Source organism: Tupaia chinensis, unplaced genomic scaffold (genome assembly GCF_000334495.1).
Source record: "Tupaia chinensis unplaced genomic scaffold, TupChi_1.0 Scaffold000528_1, whole genome shotgun sequence".
Taxonomy (NCBI): Eukaryota; Metazoa; Chordata; class Mammalia; order Scandentia; family Tupaiidae; genus Tupaia; species Tupaia belangeri.
The window spans coordinates 457,382-482,051 of NW_006160041.1; the positions used below are offsets into that span (position 1 = coordinate 457,382).

General features: G+C 39.8%; 1 protein-coding gene across 17 annotated transcripts in view; it reads left to right on the plus strand.

The window, feature by feature from the left end:
* Positions 1-24,670, plus strand: part of TTLL5 (tubulin tyrosine ligase like 5) — a 330,457-nt gene that overhangs the window by 140,769 nt on the left and 165,018 nt on the right. For 12 of the 17 annotated variants that reach the window (XR_003550803.1, XM_027775153.1, XM_027775158.1 and 9 more), the window contains 8 exons: positions 4,091-4,248; positions 5,148-5,454; positions 11,854-11,971; positions 15,909-16,055; positions 17,667-17,770; positions 20,609-20,736; positions 24,017-24,100; positions 24,657-24,670. The exon at positions 24,657-24,670 is cut by the window's right edge and continues 421 nt beyond it. Coding sequence is in view for 16 of the 17 variants with exons in the window: in XM_027775153.1 (XP_027630954.1) it covers positions 4,091-4,248; positions 5,148-5,454; positions 11,854-11,971; positions 15,909-16,055; positions 17,667-17,770; positions 20,609-20,736; positions 24,017-24,100; positions 24,657-24,670 (1,060 nt within the window). In the remaining variant the exon portion in view is untranslated. The remainder of the gene's footprint in view (positions 1-4,090; positions 4,249-5,147; positions 5,455-11,853; positions 11,972-15,908; positions 16,056-17,666; positions 17,771-20,608; positions 20,737-24,016; positions 24,101-24,656) is intronic. The other 5 variants (XM_006157041.3, XM_027775157.1, XM_006157050.3 and 2 more) reach the window with 3 other exon arrangements.

Sequence of the window (24,670 nt, forward strand, 5' to 3'; positions counted from 1 at the left end):
TTTTTTTTTGAGAGGTTTTTCGCTATAGGGCGCATGCGCTCGCCAGACAGACAGAGACATAGAGACAGAAAGTGAGAAATTACCCCCCAGGAGGAATGGTCACGCCGCAATCCCTTCTCCTCCATTCTCCTCTTGGGATCTTGGGCATGCACGCACACGCGCCCAGCGTGAATTTTAAGCCACCGGGTCCAGGACGCGAACCGCGGTCGACTACGTGGGAGTCCAGCGACATAGCCATTACGCTAACTGCTGGTGGAAAGGAACCTCTTTTTAACAAATGAGTATGGAAGAACTTTATCCCCTATCTCCTACAAAAATTAGAGATGATTCATGGATATAGACATAAAAGCTCTTACTGTAAAACTTCTTGAAGAAAACGGTATTTTTGTGACTTTGGGCTTAGCAAACATTTTAGAGATGATATAGCAGTAAACAAAGAAAAAATGGTAAGCTTGATTTCTTCAAGATTAAAATCTTTATTATAAAATATTGTTAAAAAATGAGCAAGCAAATCATAGACTAAGAAAAGATACTCTCTAAACTTGCCTGTCAGATGACTAGTATCTAGGAAATATAAAGAACTACAGCTCAGTAATAAAAAAGACAGTCCAGTTAATATATTTGAACAGACACTTGCACAGAAAGATATGTATAACCAATATGTTAAAGAAAATGTGAAGTCAAGGAATTACATAGTAAAATCATGATATGCCATTGAGCATGTAGCAGAATGGCTAAAATTAGACTGACAACACCAAATGCTGGTGAGGATGTCTTCCGCAGGGAAACTGGTACAGTCACTTTCGATTAATGAGTCTGGTGTTTTGTTAGAAAGCCTAACAAATTCCACCCTGAGATCTTTACCCAGAGAACACAATCGCAAAACAGCTTGTACTAATAAGTTCATAGAAGCTTTACTCAAAATATTCCAAAAGAGTGAACAAGCTAAGTGTCCAACAAGAATAAAATAGGACTTCTTCATGTAATGGCTACTACTCATGAATACTGATAAACAAACAACATAGATGAATCTTGAATAACATGCTGAGTGAAAGAGGCCTTACGCTAAAGAGTTCGTGCTGTGCTCTATTTTTATGAAGTTCTAGAGCAGACACAACTAATATATGGTGAAGCAGTTCAAAGAGCAATTGCCTTTGTGGTATGAAGGAGGGATTGACTAGAAAAGGACAGGAGAACTTTCTGAGGTGTTAGTAATGTTAGAGTTTGCTTACATACCTCTAGGGCATTTGTCAAAACTCATTAGATGAACATTTAATATTTCACTATACCTGATTTTTAGTTTAGTCCCCTCAAATCCTGTAAAAGAAATACTGGACTCCGTAGATAACAGTATGCATGTTGAAATGGTTAGGGACAACGTGCACTGATGTCTGTCCGTAACTCTGAAATGGTTTCAAAGTTAGTTGTGTCGATGGATAGGTGGAGGAATGTGTGATTGGGTATCTGTGTTATGACACAAATATAGTAAGATACTAATTGTATGGGCCAGCCCTGTAGTGTATTAGTTAAGGGCCACACATAGAGACTTGGATCCCATATGGCTGATTATGGTTCAAATCCTGGAAAAACATGCCAGGTGTGTGTGCATGCCCTTAAAATCCTTACAAGATGGAGAAATGGAGGGAAAAGGATTGCAGCGTGACCACACCTGCAAGGGGGTGCTTTCTCTCTCTCTCTTTCTGGAGAGTACACATGTCCTCTGGCAATTAGAAAAATAAGCATGTTAACTGTAGAAATGGTGGTAGGCAGGTATATGGCTGTTCACTGTATAATTCTTTAAATTCCTCTGTTTAATTAGTGAATAGTAAAATGTTAGAAAATAAAATTTAATAAATGTAGTTTCAAGATATTAAACTTCATAGGTAATTCAGCTGCTTTGTTTATAACATGTTAGCTGTGTGCTGAACATTCTCCTAGCATCATAGATACACTGCCCAACGAGACCAGTATAGTTCTCACTTCCATAAAAATATAATTCTTATTTATTAGAATTACACTTTACCCAGCATTTCCTACTCATCATTACTTGTACTAGTTGGGATTTATTGTCTATTCAGGGTCTCTTAGCTTATAGTTGTTATTTTAAAATATCTCTAGAGAAGGAAATTCTCAGTAGCCCCTCCAAATCTGAGCTTTTAGAATTCCTGTTTTCAGAAACCTTTATTTTATTTTATTTTTCTGCTATAGGGTGTATGTGCTTGCCAGTGAAAGACAGAGAGACAGAGAAAGGGAGGGAGAGAAGAAAGCACCACCCATGAAGAATGGTCATGCTCTGATCCCTTCCCCATCTCTCCCTCCTTTCAGGATTTAGGGCCTGGATACGCACACAACCTGGTCTGCTTCCCAAGCCACTGGGTCTGGGACGCAAACCATGTCAGCCACGGGGGATCTGGCAACCTCCATCAGACCATGGAGCTGGCCCTCAGAAACCTTTTAATGAGTTTTTATTAATAATTTTTCTGGAAGAAATCTATTTCCTAAAAGATAGACTTCTTGGCAATGTGGGCAGGTACTGTGATGTTTATATGATGGACATTTATTTGTGAGCATAAACACTGGACTTTATTAGAGTGCCAAGTTAAAACTTCCACCCATTCAATTAAGATGACTCTAAACTTTTTTACCCCCGCCCTCTCCCCTTCCGTAATAAGATAGAGAATGAGAGAAAAAGATGAGCACCCTCCATAGGGTCTGGCCACTCCCCGATGCCCTTCTTCCTGTACTCCAGCCTGTTGGATCTTGGGCATTTGCATATATTCCTGGCATGTTTCAGGCTGACCAGGCTGGAGATTCAAACCATGGTCACCATGTGGAGTCAGGCCTACTTTAGCAACACACTACTGCTGCCCTACATTGTCAGCCCCTTGTAGTATGTTTTCTCTTCAGATTTTTGCCATAGGGCACCTATGCTTGCTGGAGAGAGACAAAGTGAGAAATTACCCCCTGGGGTGAAGGCCACACTACAATGCCTTTTCCCCCCATTCTCCTCTTGGGATTTTAAATGTGATTTTCAAATTGCTGGCTCCAGGACTCAAACCATGATCAACCATGTGGGAGTCAAGTGCTTTAACCACCATGCCACCTGCTGGTCCCCAACCAGTTAGATCTTGAGTTCTAAGTATAGAATCCAGAGCCTGTCCTCTCTTTGGTCACCTGGTTATCTTGCCTGCCCTGTATTTCACCCAGTTCTAGTCTGGACTGCACCAGTTATCAGTGACTTCCCTAATTTGTCATTTTTTTTTTACTTTAATGCCTAATGTGCTTGTTGGATGCTTTTCCACATCCCATTTGACATTCCTAACCTGACTGAATTTGGCCTTGACTTTGTCTACTGCCTTCTCTTGCCTTTTCCTTTGACCCTAACTCCTGACCTGTACTCAACCCCTGAGAGTCCCTGCCACCTCCCCTTACCTCCTCCTAGATCTACTTTGGATCTGAAGGAGGGCAGGAATCGTGGCAGTTCCTTGGCTGAAATGCCTGAGATTTGGTGTGTCCTAGGTCTTGGTAACTTTTCCTAAAGACGCCTAGCCTGCGTGTATCAGTCAGCCTGGTGTTACATGCCATTTTCATAGGCCGTCAGCCATCCTCCCCATATCTCAACCACTGCTAAGCCTATACTTACAAAACATTGTATAATTTGAAAGAACATATAATTATGAGTAACTTATAATGAATAGCAGTAAAACAGCTTTTGAAACACTCAGCTTAAGAATTAAAATGTTACTCATATTTCCAAGTCACCTACAGGTGTATGGTGTTGGATAGCACTCCACAAACCCTGCACTCAGTTCAGTAGTTTTGCCAGTATTACTAAATGTTTAAAGAAACTGAAACATTTTCTTTAGGTATACCTATATTTGGAATATTTAACAAATCAAGACAGGCCATTAGGTTTTCATACAGATTTCAGTAAGTATTTCTCTTTATCTGTCAAGCCTTTTAGAATTTGCTTAGGTTCCCACTCCCAGTCTGTCATCGTTACAAAATTTTGTCAAATTTAGCTTTGCAATAAACGAGAAGACTTTCTGAGGCTGTAGCTACCATATTGTTTTTTTTTTTCCCCCCTCAGAGTGGCTACTGATGGAACACCAGAATTGAAAGTAGAGAGCATGAATTCTAAGGCCAAGCTGCACGCTGCTCTGTACGAGAGGAAGCTCCTGTCTCTGGAGGTGCGAAAACGTAGACGACGGAGTGGCAGATTGAGGGCAATGAGACCAAAATACCCAGGTACCTGCTGGCGAGCTTTCACCAAACTCTATTTTCTGGGTCCTGCCAGACTGAGTTAAGCAGCTTCTTACTCAGTATTTAAGGAGTCAGACCCTTGATCACATACAATTTTTTTATGGTAATCTTTTTTTTTTTCCTGAAGTTTAATTTCAAAAGGATTATAAATTTTTAAATTTTCCATTTTATGATATTCAAAGAGAAGAATATCTGAAGCCTACACATTTTACAAATGTGTGATACTTTAGAAGTAATAATATTAGCCTGAGTTTAAGAAAATCCTGAGTGTTACTGTTGAGGTTTCTTTATGATTGAGTCTGTCTAGTTCTTCTTTTGACACTGGTGAATGGTATAAATATTTTAGACAAAGGGGAATTTTCTTCTTTCCAGAAGGTCTGTCTATAACTGATAGACTGACTTCCGTTTTTTCTTCCTTTCCTTCTTTACTGAGCACCTGTATCGGGCAGCATATCAGTCAGTGGGGTTTCATGGCGAATAAAAAGGATATGGTCCCTGTCCTCATAGAACTTACAGGCCCCTGGAGGAGAAGGCTACTGAGTAAACATAGGAGAGATGTACCTCCACGAACAAGGGTACTTTTTAAAAAACCTTGTGACACATGGTTGAGATTACTCATCCAAGGTTTCACGTGGTGTGGGTTTTCAGATTTTTGCCTTCCATTGTGAGAGCCGTTGGTACGATGAGAAATAGCACCTCTGATGAAGATTGTTAATAAGTTTTCAACCATGTAAGATTAAACAGTGACACATGTTTTCTGTTAATTTTTGTACCTTGTTTGGGGTTTGACAAATGGGTTTTTACTAAAAAGCCAAAAGGAAGGTATTGGGAGAGAGGAAAATTTAATCCTTTTTTCAGCAACATTAGTGATTCTTCGCATTTAGTGATTACTCAGCCAGCTGAAATGAATGTTAAAACTGAGACAGAGAGTGAAGAGGAGGAAGAAGTCGCATTAGACAATGAAGATGAGGAACAGGAAGCTTCCCAGGAGGAGTCTGCAGGATCTCTTGGAGAAAATCAAGTCAAGTATACACCCTCGTTGGCTGCTATGGTAGAAAATTCAGCTAAAGAAAATTCCACGAAAGTTCCTGAATGGACTAATAAAGGTGAACAGAGCTGCAAAAGTGAGCTTCAGGAGTCAGAGCCTAAATTTAACCTGATGCAGATTCTGCAGGATAATGGAAATCTTAGGTATGTACCTGTGACAATAGTGAAACTGGGAATAGCTAACTTGTACTACGTACCAGGTACTGTTTTTATGGCTTTCCAGTATGTTGGTTTTTTTGTTTGTTTTGTTTTGTTTTGAAGTCACAGAAGTCCTGCGAAATAATGACTGTGATTAGACATTGCTGTAATTAAGGAGCCTTAGAGATGTTAAGTCATTTGTCCAAGAGCTATGAAACAGCCGGCTCTCACTGGCCCAACTTGTCACTAAGAGTACAGGTGACTGAGACCAGAGTCAAAGTAACCCATGGTTTAATATGAGAGACACATGAAGACCCAGAACTGTGACCCCAGTATGAACAATGTGCTCTACTGCTGGCCTTGACTGATGAGTAGGATTTCGGGAGGTTTGGGAGGTGATTGGTAAGTGTGGGAGTGTTTGGTGGAGGTAATAAAGGCTTAGAGGTATGATATACAGTTATTCATAAAGACCCTCAGTGAGTACTTGCCGAGCACCTGCTCTGTGCCAGGAGTTATGAGGCCATATATCAATAGCATTACTGTGGGGACCAAGACAGACTTGTGGAGCTTACGGTCTGGTGGGGAAGACTGACATGAAACAGAGAAACGGGTATTTCAGGCAGTGGCAGTGAGAAATGCTGTGATGACAGTAAAGCTGGCTGTCATGTCAGTGTGTCTGTGGGCAGAGGGCTACTTATTAATAGATTGTGGCGATTAGGCCTGACAAGTTAACCTTTGAGGTGAGTGCTGAATGATGAAGCATCAGTGTGTGTCTGTCAAGGCAGAACATTCCAGGCAGCATGGCAAGTACAAGGCCCTGACATGGGAATGAGCTTGGTGTGTTTCTAAATTACAGAAGGGAGTAGTGCAGTTCCATGGAGAGAAGAGCCTGGTAGAAATTAGACTTAAAAATTTGCATGTTGTTAGATTGTGAAAGGTCATAAGAGTAGCTTATGTTTTATTTTTCTAGATGATTTTTAAGCAGATTTATGATGCATCTCCTGTTAGAAAATAAATTCTGGTTTCATTGTAGAATAGCAATTGATGTTGGAAAAACCTAAAGGAAGGGAAGTGAGTAAGAACTGTAGGAACTGTACAAAACTGGGGACCAGCAGATGACATAATGGTTACCTCACTGGACTCCCACTCAAGTCCTAGACCCGGCAGCTTAAAACTTATGCTGGGTGTGTGTGCATGCATGCCCAGAATCCCAAGAGGAGAATAGAGGGGAAGGGTTACAGAGTGGCCATCCCCCTGTGGGATGATTTCTGGCTTTCTGTCTCTGTCTCTGTCTCTCGGGCAAGTGCACGTGCCCTATAGCAGAACCGGGATGTTGAAAGCCTTCACTAGAGCAGTGGCCACAGGAATGGAAGAAATGTAATGGACTTAGTGAAATTTACAAGATAAAGATGACAGAGACTAAGTTTCTCACATTTGGCAACATGGTAATACCATCTGTCAATATAAGGAATATAAGAATTTGTTTCATTGGTAGAAAGAAAATGTGTTTGAATTGAGACATAGTAAGGAAGAAGTGCCCTGGGCTAAAGTCTAATGGACAGGTTGATCATGTGACTTTAGAGGTCAAGGTTGAACAGGGTCCTTTAGTCAATAGCTGCTTTCAGAGTCAATGAGATTGTCTAGTTCCGTTTAGTTCAGCAAGAATAGGTATGGAGAAGAAGTAGATTGAGCCCTTGGAAATACCACTGTTCAGTGAGTAAGTCAGAGAAAGACCGAGAAATAGCAGTTAGAAAGATTGGCATAAAATTGGGAGGCACTAGTATAATGAAAACTACGAGATGAGAGTTTTAAATCTGGAGAGTGTCTCAGATGCCCCAAGTTAGTATGAGGAATAAGAAGAAACTTCTGGATTTGTAACCTCAAGCCAGCTGACTGGGTGAAATAACACTTGTGAGCTAGGAAAATAAGAAAGCAAATGTGAACTAACTTCTTCAAAGGCTTCGACAATGAAACGAAGATGAGAATGCAAGGAGAGAGAGCCAGTGAAGAGTCGGTGATTCTGGTGCTTACATATAGACAAAGGGGAAGGGTTTGATGCATATATTGGTAGAGAAGGGTCCTGAAGTAAGGTAGAAAGAGGCCAGTGGAGAGTGAGCTCTTCCAGTAAGTGAGAAAGAAATGACTGTGGGAGGAATGCAGCATGTAGAAGTTGAAGATCAAGGTCGTTATACGTGATGGCCATTGTTTTCTAAATTAGAGGCCAGTGTTTTGTTTTTTGCCTTTTTTTTTTTTTTTTTTTGGAGAGGTTTTCACTACAGGGCACATGCACTTGCCAGAAAGACAGAGAGAGACAGAGAGACAGAAAGTGAGAAATCACCCCCCAGGAGGAATGGCCAACCTGCAATCCCTTCTCCTCCATTCTGCTCTTGGGATCTTGGGCACGCACGCACACGCGCCCGGCGTGAGTTTAAGCCACCGGGTCCGGGACTTGGTCGACTACATGGGAGTCCAGTGACATAGCAGTTACGCTAACTGCTGGTCCCCAGTTTTTATACTGAAAGACTGGCAGGTGACATTAGCATATGGGGGATAGAGTTGACTTTGGAACAATGTCATGGAGAATGAGAGTAGTTCCATTAGTGGAGAATAACCCGGCCCTGAGCAGAGGACCTGGCCTCTGGTCTGTGTGGTGCTGCAGCTGGCTGTGCGACCACAGGCCAAGTCCAAGAGCTTCTCTAGACCTCAGTTTCCTTTCTCTCGAGCCAAGGTATGGGGTTGGATGAGTGTTTTTAAAACTACTTCCCAGAGGGGGAAAAAAAAAAAAAACCAGCATTTGGAAACCCCTGGACTATACTCTAAGGTCCTTTCGAGTAATGGCATTTTTCTTAGCTGTTGTAGAAGTAAATTATTTCTTCGTAAATAGTATGGATCTCACTTTCAGTGAGTAAACTGTTACAGCTTCAGGGTACGATATTGTAAGTCACTGGTTTTCAGACTGTGTTACACTGTGAGGTGTCTTAGTGGCTCCTGAGGGGTCTGGGGAAGGTCCGTGGCAAGGATTCGAGACTCTAGGTGCAGCCTCCTCACTACATACTTATATACTGAAGATTTATAAGTAGGTTCCTTTGGTTTAAATAATTTCAGTTTTCATTCTTTTATCTTTTTTGATTTGTCACAAATAACTAGCTGACCTGTACGTTCAGTACCTTAGAGACAATCTCAGAATAAACATTGCGGGGATCTCTTAATAAGGTTTATAGATGGCTGGCCCTGTAACTTGAGGATTAAGGGAGTTGGATCTGACATGGCCAACTGTGGTTCAAATCCTGGCCCCAGTGACTTGAAAAAACACACTAGATACTTGTGTGTGCTTGTGTGCCCCAAATCCCAATAGGATAGAGAAATGGAGGAGAAGGAATTATGACATGACCACACCCCATTGAGGGGTGCTTTCTCCCCCTTTCTCTCTGTCTCTTTGTTTTCACTACAGGGCACATGCACTTGCCAGAAAGACAGAGAGAGACAGAGAGACAGAAAGTGAGAAATCACCCCCCAGGAGGAATGGCCACCCTGCAATCCCTTCTCCTCCATTCTGCTCTTGGGATCTTGGGCACGCACGCACACGCGCCCGGCGTGAGTTTAAGCCACCGGGTCCGGGACTTGGTCGACTACATGGGAGTCCAGTGACATAGCAGTTACGCTAACTGCTGGTCCCCAGTTTTTATACTGAAAGACTGGCAGGTGACATTAGCATATGGGGGATAGAGTTGACTTTGGAACAATGTCATGGAGAATGAGAGTAGTTCCATTAGTGGAGAATAACCCGGCCCTGAGCAGAGGACCTGGCCTCTGGTCTGTGTGGTGCTGCAGCTGGCTGTGCGACCACAGGCCAAGTCCAAGAGCTTCTCTAGACCTCAGTTTCCTTTCTCTCGAGCCAAGGTATGGGGTTGGATGAGTGTTTTTAAAACTACTTCCCAGAGGGGGAAAAAAAAAAAAAACCAGCATTTGGAAACCCCTGGACTATACTCTAAGGTCCTTTCGAGTAATGGCATTTTTCTTAGCTGTTGTAGAAGTAAATTATTTCTTCGTAAATAGTATGGATCTCACTTTCAGTGAGTAAACTGTTACAGCTTCAGGGTACGATATTGTAAGTCACTGGTTTTCAGACTGTGTTACACTGTGAGGTGTCTTAGTGGCTCCTGAGGGGTCTGGGGAAGGTCCGTGGCAAGGATTCGAGACTCTAGGTGCAGCCTCCTCACTACATACTTATATACTGAAGATTTATAAGTAGGTTCCTTTGGTTTAAATAATTTCAGTTTTCATTCTTTTATCTTTTTTGATTTGTCACAAATAACTAGCTGACCTGTACGTTCAGTACCTTAGAGACAATCTCAGAATAAACATTGCGGGGATCTCTTAATAAGGTTTATAGATGGCTGGCCCTGTAACTTGAGGATTAAGGGAGTTGGATCTGACATGGCCAACTGTGGTTCAAATCCTGGCCCCAGTGACTTGAAAAAACACACTAGATACTTGTGTGTGCTTGTGTGCCCCAAATCCCAATAGGATAGAGAAATGGAGGAGAAGGAATTATGACATGACCACACCCCATTGAGGGGTGCTTTCTCCCCCTTTCTCTCTGTCTCTTTTTCTCTGGCAAGTATACACACCCTCTGGCAATTAAAAAAAAAAGATTTACAGAAATGGAAAATAGAGCATTTGTTCATTTGATTTGCAACAGAACAATAATTGAAATCTCAATTTAAAAGCAATAATTTCCTTATAAAGTATAAAGGGACCAATCGGTGCAACTGGGTGTTCTGCTACATTGCTATTTCTCACCTGTTATAAATGAATGTGTTGACCAAAATTGATCTTTTTCATTTATTTTGACTTGGGAATAATGTGTTGTAGAAGTAAAACTTGTGGGAATGACTAAGGGAAAAGAGTTTCAGTGGATGAGAATATGATTGTTCTGTTGAGAAACAGCTGAAATGAAAATTTATGGCTTCAAAGTCATATTAGGTATGCCCCCCTAAACTGTCTCTACTAGTCAGAAAGATCTAGCCTTATTGATAGTTGATATTCTGAAGCTCTTGTGCATTCTACTCTCAAAGGCAGATCTACTCCCCTGCTCTCCAGTCTTCTAACACACACATAGAAGCTAGACTTGGACCCTTGAGGTAGGATTTCCAGTTTACTCTGGATAAATCCTTCATCCTGACCTTGGGGGAACAGTGAGTAGAAAGCATTCAGTGATTGCATGTGTGAGGATTGTAAACATAGTTTGTGTTGGGCCGCAATCTTTGCTGATGTAATTTTGGCTACAGTGTTGGAAGGCCGATCAGCTGAAGTAACCAAAACCTCGCCTGAAGGAAAACAGAGCTGCCACGATTAGCAGCTGAAGTTAAAATCATCAGTGTCTCCCGGTCCTTCTGTCTTCCATTCTGTAGCTTCATCCAGCCTAAGCCACCAGACAAAAATAGATGGGTACTTCAGCCATGTCACTGAGGTGCTTGTCACTGTATTTAAGGATTGATTCCATTCTCCCACTTAACATCTGGGTTCATCCTGGCCCGTGGGTTCATGAAAACCAAACTGTTGGGCTTTACTCATTTGTTCTGGGCCCTATCCTCTCCCTTCCTGTAGTTTAGAAAAGTATGACTTTAAAATTTGGCCTTTTGTAGGATTTCTCGATTTCTTGCTTTAGAGGCCTTGCACACTAAAAATATTAGTTGTCATAACAAAATCCATAACTTTGTACTAACTGATAAGTATGTCTTTAAGGGCCTCTACCGCAGAAACCCTTCTTTGTTAGTATAGAAGTTCATGTGCTGATTCAATACTTATTCTCTGTTCTCCTAAGAAAATTGTTAAGAAGTTCAAAGAAATACGATGAAACCTGATTTTCTAGTGTCATTTTTCTCCCCATGTTAATAATGAGAAAATAGGATTTCCATCTCTGACTTTTTTCCTTTTCTTTTTCTTTTTTAAATTTATGAGAGGGTATGGGCACTTCACTGGAGAGAAAGAAAGAGAAAGAAAGAAAGAACGCACGCACGCACCCACCTCTGTGGGGAATGGTCCTGCCACAGTCCCTTCTCCGTTGTTAGGATTTTTGGTCACACAGCCTAGGCAGCCAGGATTTTCTCTAACTGCCAAGTCCAGGACTTGAACCACGCAGTTGGCCATGTGGGATGCAGCCACCTTAATCACTATGCCATGTACTGGCTCATCTCTGATTCTTTTAATAAGAATTCTTTTAAAAAGAAATTTCATGTACTATTTAGAGGAAATGTTTATGCAGTGACTATTGGATGGGCTTCATATTTCTTAGCCATCCTAATAGAAGTATTCTCAAAGGCCATTTTGAGTGAGGCAAGTACACATTTGATAGGCTTACCATTCTGTTTCATAATGGTATATTGTTTTGGATTTCTTTAGCAAAGTGCAGGCCCGAATAGCATTCTCTGCCTATCTCCAGCATGTTCAAGTTCGCCTGATGAAAGACAGTGGTCAGACGTTCAGTGCCAGTTGGGCTGCCAAGGAGGACGAACAGATGGTAAGACTGTAAGACTCTTCTTATTAGAACCCTTTTACTTTCCTTTTCTCCCCCTTCTCTTCCTTTCTCTATTAGGGTAGAGAGCAGCATGTTTTTCTGGTGGAAAAATGATTACATGGTAAAGTTTCTAGATTTCTCTTTAATATGCAGCGAATCTTAGATCTGGAACTGTATTCTTTACTTATACTTTGTAATTAGGGCATCGGTTTATTTCATTCTGAAATGGAAATTGATTTCTTAAGAATAACAATTAGCAGTTCTTTCTCAGACACCTTATATTTTTATTAACTCTTTGAGTTAGATATTATTGTCCCCATATCATAGATGAGAAAGCGAAGACCTAAGAGATGCTAGACTTGTTGTTCCATAGCTTCTATTTGATAAAACTGGAACTCGAACCTAGATGTTATGGTTGTACATTATTTTCTCTGCCATTGTGTTCATGCCTCATGGGCATTTATTTCATTTTCTGTCCTGAGCAGTCAAGTTAGCACTGTGAAAGTCAGCACCTTATCATAGCACCTCTCAGAATGCACCATCCTCCAACTTAACTTTTTAAAAAAACTATTTGTGACTTTATAAATTCTTAGATGACTGGAATCAAACTTATGTGATAATTTTTATTATACATTAGTCATTTGAACATGCCTTGGATTTATTATTCTAGGCAGATTTTTCCTTTTGGAGCAAAACGACAGGGGACTTTAAGCTCTTTTGTAACATCAGAGCTTATAGAAGAATCTACCTCCATAGAATTTATTTATTTTTTTGTAAGTAAGACTCAGTTTTGCTTTATTGCCATCCTTCTTCAGCCTTCTGTAGCTGAGACTATAGACATGCACCAGCATGCTTGGTTCTTTCAGAGAAAGTCTTGCTGTGTTGCTCAGGCCAGTCTTAAGCTCAAATCCTCCTACCTCAGCTTCCATTTAGCTAGGACTACAGACGCATGTCACTGTGCCCCACTTTTGTGTGGGCCAGGGATCAAGCCCAGGCCTCTCATGTGGCTTCCACCTGCAGAGTAGCAGCATCTACCAGTGTATGCCACCATAACTGGGTCTCCATAGCCTTTGTAACAGCAGGCATCTGTCACCAAAAAGAAACAGTCTTTTTTCTGAGAAAGCTGCATTCTTTATCCCACTAAGTAGTGACCCTAGTGTAGTTGTCAGTCTTCCACCTATAAAAGGCAAGTCTTTAGGGCCAGCAAGTGGTGTGGTGGTTAAGGACACTGGATTCCCATACAGCTGACCACTGTTTGAGCCCCGACCTGGCGGCTTGCTTGCTCACTTTCTTTTTCTCTCACTCTGTACCACTCTGGTCAAATTAAAAAATTAAATAAACGAATTTTAAAAAGTTAAATAAAATAATTCTTTAAAAAAAAAAAAAAGGCAGGTCTTGGGACCAGCAGGTAGTGTAATGGCTATGTCGCTGGACTCCCACGTAGTCGACCGCGGTTCACGTCCCGGACCCAGTGGCTTAAACTCACGCTGGGCGTGTGTGCATGCGTGCCCAAGATTCTGAGAGGAGAATGGAGGAGAAGGGATTGCGGCGTGGCCACCCCCCCGGGGGGGGTGATTTCTTGCTCTCTCTCTCTCTCTCTCTGTCTGTCTGGTGAGTGCACGCATCCTATAGCAAAAACCTCTCCAACAAAACCTGTTGGTTATTCTAGAAAACAAGTTCTGAATTTAAGGTAGCCAATATAACCCAAAGACAAAACCTTGTATATTGTGAATAATCCTTCAACCATCAGTGGAAAATGTTAGCTTGGCTTTTTCCAAGTGGAAAATTGAAACTGCCTTTTTGAGAGTCAGTTTGTCTGCTCTGCTGTGAAAAAATAATGTTTTAATATAGCAGCTTAAACCACCATATAGTGAAGACAACAGAATAGAGCTATGTAATCCAACTTTACTTATGGAACTGTTCCCTATATGCTGGAGTAAATTGGCTCCAAAGGACAGTGAACCAAAATCAAATTCTAGAAGGGAAAAAGGAAAAGTTTGAAAGACAATAACCACTGCAAATATTGGCTTAGAATTCATATAGGATTCCTATGGGACTTTCTACAACAATATTTAGGATTATCACTCTAAAACTTGATATCAGTTCGGTAAATTCCTTCTTGAAATATATCTATAGAGCAAACTTTAGCCCATTGTCTGATGACTTTGGCAGTGGTTTTGTTTATGAAGAAGGTAGGCATACAATCGCCCTCTCTGATCTGGTTTAGCTCTTCTTTATCTCATTCCTCTCATGAAACGCATCAACAGAAAGTCCCCTGATCCATCATCTAAAGGACATTTTGTTGTGTTTATAGGGCAACCACATCTTTTAAGGCCCTTGGTCTCACAAAATCCACCTTTGAAGCATTTATGATATTATGAATAAGTTGATTGCTATCTGTTCAGATTTCAAAATGCCTTGCCCCTATCTCAAGTGAGATGTATTCTTTCTTTGACTTGACAACTTTCTATGTGCCTTCTTTGCCAACCCCAACTCTAAAAGCTCCCTTACCTTTGGAAATTGAAAAAAGGAAGAAAGAGAGAAAGAAGAAAAAGAGAAAAAGAAAGAAAAGCAAGCCATTTCCTTTTAAACTACAGTGAAATTTTTTTTTAAATTTGTTAGAAGGTGCATATACACACTAGAGAAAGAGAGAGAGAGAGAGCAGAGAGAGAAAGCATCCCCCAGTGGGGTATGGTCACACCACAATCCCTTCTCTCCATTTCTCCACCCTGTTGGGATTTGGAGCGTACATGCACATGCACCTGGCTTGTTTTTCACACCACTGGGTCTGGGATTTGAACCGCACAGTTGGTCATGTGAGATCTGGCTCCCTTAACCACCAGGGCATGGGCCTGGCTGATAAGTTCTTTCTTTTCCTTCATTGCTAAACTTTTTAAATGAGCAGTTTTCAGTCTTTATCAGAAGTCTTTATTACCTATGCATTTATCAAGGCCTTTTTTACCCTACTATCTTTCCTGAAAGTATTCCTTTGAAAGGATCCCACAGTGGCCGGCACCAGGGCCTTGTCTTATTCATTGTTCTTTTCAACTCCAGCCTCTTGGAAGCATTTGACACAGAACCTTTTCCTCCCTTGACCTCCACAACACCGTTTTCTCCTGGGTTTCTTTCTACATTTTTGAGGTTTCTACCCTGTTTTTTTTTTCTTTTTTTTCCTGACCTTCCCTCTTCTTTCAGTCTCTTAGTATGTATATTTCTGAACTCTTTCTGCCTCCTCACCTTGGATGATTTCATTTGCTTCTACCATGGTTTTAGTTTCCACTACTTGTTTTTGACAGCTGCTTTTCCCAAATACTCTACTGGAAGTGTTTTTGCTCTCTGAATTATTGCAGTACTATTTGTATGTGAATTATGGTGCTTTTATAATAACTATTATATATTTACATACATATTTGATTTTAATTTTCTGATCGTTGGTTTATTTAGGAAAAAGAATACCTTCCCCCCATCTTTCTGTATTCTTTTTATACCTGACATGTTTGTGCTAGGTTTTATTTGTGCAAATGCACAATTTAGGACCAGCCAGGCGGCATGGTGGTTAAGGTGACTGGATTCCACATGGCTGACCCCAGGGCTTCAGTCCTGGACCTGGTGGCTTGAAAAACACCTGGGCATGTGTATGTGTATGCCCAAAATTCCAAGTAGAGAATGGAGAAGAAGGGATTGCAGTATGATCATTCCCCCTGGGGACTAATTTCTCACTTTGGCTTTCTCTTTCTCTCTCGCTCGCTCACTCTTTTTCTCATTCTCTCTCTCTTTCTCTCTCTCTCTATTCCATGAGCATATACACCCTACAGCAAACTAAAAAGAAAAAAATGCATAATATACTATGCACATCTCTGTTGTGTAATCCCTTCTTAGCCTTATCTTCTCTTGCTTAGCACAGACTCTGTTCCCCCCACCTCCCATGACTAATTTATAGGAGCTGGTGGTTCGTTTCCTCAAGCGAGCATCAAGTAACCTCCAGCATTCACTGAGGATGGTGTTACCCAGTCGACGTTTGGCACTTCTGGAACGTAGAAGAATCTTGGCCCACCAATTGGGTGACTTTATCATTGTGTACAATAGGGTAAGTGATTTATCTGTTAGTCTGGTGCTTCGCATCGCCACACTGTCAAACAGGTTCGAAGCCTTTGTCCAGCTTGGTGGAGAGAATCTTCCTGTTTTCTAGCATCCTCATACCCTGTGTGTTATTGTTAGGGGAAGGACTCCACACTTAAACCAGCTGGGCTTAAAAGCTACTTATTGTTGTGAAAACCTGGGGTTATTGTGAACTTATCAACTATGATAAGAGCTCTGATCAATTATGATAAGGGCTCTGTTGAACTTGATTGCTCCTGAGATGAATCCTGGACTTTGTGAATATGCACTGTTGTTTTTGTGCTTGTAGACAATAGTGAGTTGACTATTTGAGAGCAACTTTGAACTATAGATTTAATGTGACAACATACTCTTTTTTGAGAGAGTTACACTTTATTCCCGGAAACATTTCAATACAGTGATGTCACTTTCTACAGTCAGCCCCAAGACATATACTATTTATGTAGAGTATTTTACAAAATGTATTATAGCCAATGCTCTCCAAATACATTAAAAATACCATTTTGGAGAGGAAAAAAGCATGATAAGTTTGTAGAAGGAAATGCTGAAGTTTAGACATTTCAATGGCTTTTCTAAAGCTGCATAGCATGGTTAGTAGATCAAGTCCCCAAACCCACATGAACAATTTACTCCAAATTGGTTGATGATTTTGTTATACAGCCACTCCTCACTTAACGACCCACCTGTTTAAAAACCCCTTGGACTTGCAACCAGCTCTCCAGTACGATAAACCTCCTTTCTCAGCGTGTGGGATTCTCAGGGATGAGAATCTTGGTCTTTGTCTTATTGGTAGTTAGTATGCACTGCACTACACAAAGCTGTTGTGACTGTTCTTAGTCACACGAGACTACATATTTTGTTTATAAATTTGTACTATTATGCATCCATAGTAATATTCAGGATGAATAAAAACCATTATGCCAGATTTCTATCATCCTGTTATGGTGTGTCTTATCACTTTCTGGCACTTATCTAATATATTTTCCTGTGGGAAATTATTCTAGGGCAATGTCACATAATTTCTATTGAAAAATACATGCCCTGTGGCACCGTGACACACCACAAAATGTTGGCCTTTACGCTCGTGTATTGACCAGTTTGCTTAATGAACTAGTTGTAGGAACTGAACATGGCCACTGAGTGAAGAGTGCCTGTATCTTCTGTAAGTGAAGAATGTATTTACTTTGGAAGCTCATTTTCCAAGTATCTTCCAAGGCTTAGTTTTCTTCTCCTAATTGTCATGAAATACTGTGTCTCTCTTGTTGTACAGTTAAAGTTGCAAGTGTGATCACAGATATGAATAAGCACAATAAAAAAGCTCTTTTCTCAAGGATTATGTAAGTAGAAAGTGAAAACATGATAAAATTTACATGAATTCTATAACTTTTACTTGAGAGTTTCAAAGCATTTTATGAAATAATGACCAAAGTAATATACAACATAACATACATAGGTGGCAAAAGTACGTGGAAAACTGTGAGGACCAATCAACCAGTGGTCTTGAAACCAGATAATAAAGTACACATATATCAAGAGTCAGTTTTATCTTGTTTTTCTCTGGGGGTTGGGCATTGAATAGGAAACAGAACAAATGGCTGAGAAGAAATCAAAGAAGAAATTTGAGGAAGAAGAAGAAGATGGAGTGAATTCAGAAAACTTTCAGGAGTTCATCAGACAAGCAAGGTAGAAAATCTTCTTGATTAATAGAAACCATCTCATTCTATCTTTTTCTCATTGCCTGTTGAATACCCAGCACTCCTTTGTTTCTGACACATGGATGTGAATGAAATCACTCTCAGAAGGAGAAAAAGTTTCAAAGGCTTGGCCTGTCCATATCATAGCCAGTTATGTTACTGTTGTCATGGTTTCAGTTATCAAAACACTGCGGCTGCGTATCTGGGCTGTAGTTCTAGACAGCCTTCAAAGTATACACCACTCGAAATGGTGAGAGGCCTTTGGAAAGTCAAAGTTACAGGCTCGAATGTTTACTGGATCTGAATTTATCCCTGACCTACTAATGTAGAGATGACCACATTTTGCCTACACTGAGTGGGTTGAGGAATGGGCAGTTTCTCAACACTGAGGGTTACGCCTAATTTATATAAAATAGAACAAGTCCTTCATGCTTAGCATTAGCTTTTAGGTATTGAAAAATCCCAGAATTCAGCTTATCCTGATACAAGTCAGACAAGGCTTTTTGTCTATTTATATTATGTTTCCAAGAAAAAGATAACTAAGGCACTTAATTTTAAATTTTGTAAAACTCATGTCAGGGGGCCTTTTTCTAAATAGAGAGTTGTGGAAAACCACGAAATTAAGTAAAGAATGAAGCAACCATCAACCCCATTAATTGGGGTTTAACCATCAAGGTTACAGTGGGAAGAAAGCGAATCAGCTTTCCACTGATGTTAAGTCGGGTGGTAGTTTATTGGTCTTCATTATAATAGGATCTTTGTGCAATACCTTCTACAGACCTCCCTATAGCTGCAGGATCATGTGCTGAAACACGTAACAAAGGAACACATCATTTTGTAGGAGTCCCTAATTATGTAATTTGTTGTTGTTGTTGTTCTTGGGTCTATGAATAAAGCTGGTACAGAAACAAAGCAAGGGCCAGCTGTGGGGAGGTTAAGGAGGTTGGATCCCATGTTACTGACTGCACAGTCCAAATCCTGTACTGGGTAACTTGAAAAAACATGCCAGGTTTGCGTGTGTGCACAGATGCCCAGACTCCTGAAAGGAAGAGAAATGGAGAAGGGATTACTACATGCCCACCCCCATGGGGTGTGCTTCCTCACTTTCTCTCTCTCTCTCTCTCTCTCTGTCTCTGTCTCTCTTCAGTGAGCACTGCATGCTTTGGCAGAATTAAAGAAAAGAAAGGGAAAACACAGTCTCATCAACATTACAAAAATAGAAAAAGAAAAATACTAGATTATGTGTAGAAAGTAGCTCTACTTTTAAGGTTATAAGAATAATTTCTTGTTTCCCTAGATATCTTCAAAATTCATGAACTATAAAACACATCCAAACTTTTAAAAAGTGATGTGTATTTCCCTGCAGGCCTACCAACAAATGAATTATATACTGTTAACTAATGATACAGATTTGGGGATAAAAAGTATATTGGAACATACTTACACTTACCTACCGATTGGGGATTGAGTGTTGTTTGTTGGGAAATGGGTGGTGTTAGTTCTTTATTAAGTTTAGGGTGAGTACATGAATACTTAGGTGAAGCCTAGTAAATTCAAATACTTGCAGAAGTTAGGCAGGAAATCATAAATTATGAAGGGACAGAGGTTAAGACAGGTATAAAGCAACTGGTATTTTATCAGCTCTCGCCTTTACCTGTCAACATTCTGTGAAGGGCCTAGTAAAACACACCAACTGGGAGAGGCAGCTACTTGTTTGCATCCTCAGCTTTAGATCTTACTTACTTTGTTGTACTTAGTTACTCTGAAGACCTTGAGCTTTATTCTGAGACTCATAGAGGTGGTTTTTTAGCTTCTCATTCAGTGTATTCTGAAGATGGAATGCGGGTTCTTTGTAGTAATCCAGGCATACTTTAGTTATTTGAAGGCCACCTATCTGGAATGTAGGCAAGTTTCAGGCAAAAGAAAAAAGGACATTGCAAAGCTGCTACAGATGTTGCAAAATCCATGCATGATATGGGTACTAGAAGAATCCCTCGAACCTTATCCTTACACTTTCCATTTTGTGGATGTTCCATAAAGAGCGTATAATTTCAGTCATTTGAAGTGACCGTAGAGACCGTCACGCTTGGTCTCCTGCATCGCACAGATACATGGTTAGGGAACTCTTTCTGTGGCTACACTGGCCGGTCTTCTTATTTCTGATACAGGTAATTAAAGTGACAAGTGGCTCCTTTAGTGAAGGAAGTGAGGTGGGCAAACTGTAAAGGACCAGATAATAAATATTTCAGACTCTGTGGGCTACGTATAATCTTTGTCGCATACTCTTTTTTAAATATATATATATGTTTGTGTGTATGTCTACACACACACACAGACACACACACACACACACACACACACACACACGAACATAAAATTCTTAGTTGGGAGCCCTTCAAAAACAGGTCACCATAAGGTTCAGTTCCTAGGCCCTAGTTTGTTAATAGATTGCTGATCTAGAGGTGGCTGTCCAGTAGTATTTTCTATGAATGACGAATGACTATTTGAAATGTAGTTATTATAACTCAGAAAAAAAATCTTTAATTTTACTTAATTTTAATTAAATTCGTATAGTCATATATGGCTATTGACTGCCATTTTGGATAGTACAGTTTAGAAAATTCACTGTGGAATGAATAAAGCCTTATCATGCTTTAAATTTATCTTAGCTGTTAATAGAGATTTTTTTGTTGTTGTTAATAGAGAATTTTCAGCTTGTGCTTTTCATTCTCCCCTTCTTCAGCTTACTCTTTTTCTATAATAAAATCTGGTAGGAAGATTTTTCCAAAGCAGCTTCCTTTTCTGACCTTACTTTATCTCATTTCAGTGAGGCTGAATTGGAGGAGGTGTTGACTTTTTATACCCAAAAAAACAAGTCTGCAAGTGTCTTCCTGGGGACTCACTCTAAAAGTTCTAAGAACAGCAACAGTTTTTCTGATAGTGGGGCAAAAGGAGGTAAGTATGTTGGTTAATTAATAAAAAGTAAGAACAAGTGGAAAGCTGTGAAATCCAAAGGAGAGTCGACAATAGTATGTTGACTAAGCACAAATTGTCTCCGAGGTGATGAAACTGCTGCCTAGGGTTAGGGGTGAGAGATCAGGGATAGTCCTAAAAACAGAAGAGGATATGGTCTCAATTTTATTCACCACAATTAATAGCAGAGAGCTTTTCAAAAAAGTTAATAATTTAGCAAACACATATCTTACTATTTGCTTTCATGATCTTATTTTTTACTTTCAAAATCCAAGTGGGCTCAGTATATTATTGCATGCTGCTAAGACACTGCTCCTCAGAGGCTGAGGTCACGTGGGAGGCCCAGGCTTGGTTCCTGGTCAGTGTGAATAGGCCAGGTGTGATGGCATGAGCCTCTAGTCCTCGCTAACTGGAAGGCTATGACAGAAGGATTATGCTATGGAGACCCGGTCAAAAATCCTCATTGAGTCTCTCATTCTTGATTTCTCTTTAAACAATCAAATATATATATATATAAAAAAAACATGTAAAGCTTCTTTACAAACAATGAAATGAGCTTAACAATACTGAGTACCTTGCTCAAGGTTACTCTTCCCTATACAGGGATAGGAATTTGATACTTTGTCTACTTGACTCAAACTTTGTGCTTTTAAACTTTCTTGCCTCTCCTAATGATTATTTCTGACTGCTGTTAAGTTTGTTACTTCTTCTAGCCCAGCACCCCTGGCCTATTGGGTAGGAGAATTTCTTTGTTGTGTGGGGTTCTTTTATACCTGGTAGAATGTCTGACATCCTTGGTCTCAAAGCCTACATGCCATTAACTTCCTTCAGTCATTGTGATAACAGCCCAGAATGCTCCCACAGATTGCTAAAAGTTCACACTGCTGGGGAACTGCATAATCAAGCATTTTGGAATTGAGTGTGGACAGATTATAGTTTACATCATCATGGTAAAAAAAAAAAATAGCAGTAACATTTTCATTCTGTTTTAAGCAATACTTTGTGCTTTAAATTTGTAGTTTATTTAAAACTGAGATGAAAGCATAAAGCATAGATAGCTAACATACTAATTTTGTCAGTATGCTAAGTACTCAAATGAGAGATGGAGACTTCTTCCCTGCTCTTAAAGCCATCATAATCACATCATAATCAGAGAGCCAGGAAAATTATTTAAAATGTAGAATGAATTTTTCCAATGAAACAGTGTTAATATTTTTAAAAAGAATTTGGTTCATAAGTTAATCCATAAAAACCTGTTTAACAGGGTTGGCAGAGGTGGCATGGTGGTTAGGGTGCTGACTCCCACATGGCCAACCGCTGTTTGAGTCCTGGACCTGGCAGCTAGCTTTCTTACTTTTCTTCTCTCTTTATCTCTCTGGTCAAATTAAAAATAATAATAATAATGATACAATTAAATGAATAGTGAATGATTCTTTGAAAGAACTATTTAACAAATTCGCTGTAGAATTGAATTATTGTATTACTAGACGTCCACTGAATCCAGCCCTCTTTGAACTTTCCTATTTTCATTTGTCCGTTCATTCCTTCTGCACACTTTTACTGAGCAACTATTATTTGTCAGGTACTTTGATAGTTGCTAGGCATATAATGACCAGTACTGCTGTGGTCTTTGACTTCATTAAAAGTTTATTCTCTGGTGGATGAAGCTGAGTGAGCAAATACAAGAAGGTTGATGGAAGTTTGAAAAGTTTCTGTAACAACATTAGGGGACGGAGGCTGAGGAATTCCAGTACAGTTAGTGCAGAGAGAAGTGTGCTAACCTGAGGAGATGGGGGCCTGGGTGGACACTCCATTAGTAAGGTCTCCCCTGGCCTTAATGGGAAAGCCTAACAGCATGTAGTAGCAACACCTATTTGTATAGAGGGATCATTTGAAATTCTATAGTTCATGTGTTAAGAACCACTTTGACATACCATGCGAAGTACCCATCTATATCATTGAGAGTAACTTGGAAGCAGTTCTGAAGGCCTCGGTCAAGGAAAACAACATTAGATATTTGATAGTCTAGAGCCTGGATTCATTTCAAGCATAAACAAGTGATGATAAAACTAATGTGATGAAAAGGAGCAAATCCAAATTTTTCTTATTTTATACTCTGAAAGATCATCTGTAAAATGGCCTTTATTAAGCTTTTGTATGAACCTAGTTCTTTATTTTTTTATTTTTATTTTTTTTTGAGAGAGGTTTTTGCTGTAGGGCACATGTGCTCGCTGGAGAAACAGAGAGACAGAGAGATAGAAAGCAGGAAATCAGCCCCTGTGGGGGGCGGCCATGCTGTAGTCCCTTCTCCAGTCTCCTCTCTGATCTGGGGCACACACACGTGTGCACCTGGCATGAGTTTTTAAGCTGCCAAGTTGGGGACCTGAACCATGGTCTACTATGTGGGAGTCCAGCAACATAATTCTTAAGCTATCTGCTGGTCCCATGAGCCTAGTTCTTAACAAAGATTTTGGAATATTTCCCTAAGTATATGAAAGGACTTCACAATGTTTTTAGAAACATGAAATTAAAATATGAGTTTATTTTTATGCAAAAATTTTTGAAATCTATGCAGAATTTTTCATAATATGTATTTTCCATGTACTTTTGAAGATTCCCCTCTACTCCTGCCCCCTTCATGATTAGCTTTGGTTGTTTCTGAGGTAGGAAAACAAAAACAAAAACAAAAAACAACTTATTAGAGTAAAAATTTATTAGAGTGATTTTGTTATTGAGTATACTGATAAACATATCTCAAGTACAAATGAGGGGTTTACTTTAAGATATGAAACCATTGTAGCATCCAGGTATTTTGTCACCCAGTAGTGGAGCTGCCTTTCCTGTCTCTTAGTACCCACCCTGCTCCATTCATTTTATGATTGTTGGATCCAATGGGTACCACCAGGTACCAGCCCCAGTTTGAATTTCTGGCAGGAGCATCTGACTGCTCTTAACCTGTTTTCTTTACCAGTCATGTTCAAGCTTGTTGGCAGTCAAGGATGGCTGCTCTGGGTTTAAGTACCATTCCCTGGTTCAGCTCACTGGATTTGGGGATAGCCAGGAGTCATTTGATTGGTTGATTGGCCTCAACAGGCCTGTGGGTATGACAGTCCTTAGAAAAGTGTGGTGAGATGTGCAGTGTTTCTCAGTATTGATTAGTATTTATGTTATGTTTTTAGGAACAGGATGATGTATAGAGAGCATGCTTGCATTTAACTGGTAAGAAAGCCTAAAGCCCAGTGTTTATTATTTCTTATTTCAGATCACCCTGAGACAGTGGAAGAAGTGAAAATAAAGCAGCCCAAACAACAACAGCCAACAGAACTTCACTCTGATAAATTATCTCGTGAGTGAACCTACATTGATTTGCTGTCCTATGATACATTCCTAAAAGAAAAAAGTATAGTCATCAGAGTGTTAAATTTTTCTGAAGCATAGAAAATTATCCCAAAGAAGTTTCTTTTTCTTTGTCTTCCTTTTCTCTTAGGATGTCCTCTTATCTATTGACAACCTGTTTTACATCTGAATAATTTTTCATTTTTTTAAGCTTAGAAATTCTGAATGCTTCTTTTTTTCTGAGAAATGTGAATAAAAGGGAGAGAAATTAGCTGTTTGTAGCAGAAACTTTGTCCTGATGTCCTAACATTTGTAAATTATGTCTGCTGTGTTTTGTGGGGGTAGTCCCAACATCAGCTTTTAGAAAAGACTAAAAATAAACTATTAATGTTGTCAGGTTGTCTTTAGTAGGCAAAATTCATTAAGTTCATGATGAGTACTCATTAAAGTCTATATTTTTCATGATTTTTGTTTCATGCTAAGATGTTTTAAAGAATGTTTATGTTTTATAGAAATTATATGCCCATATTTCCTAAAATGATCTATTGTTTTGTTTGTTTTAATAGGATTTACTACTTCA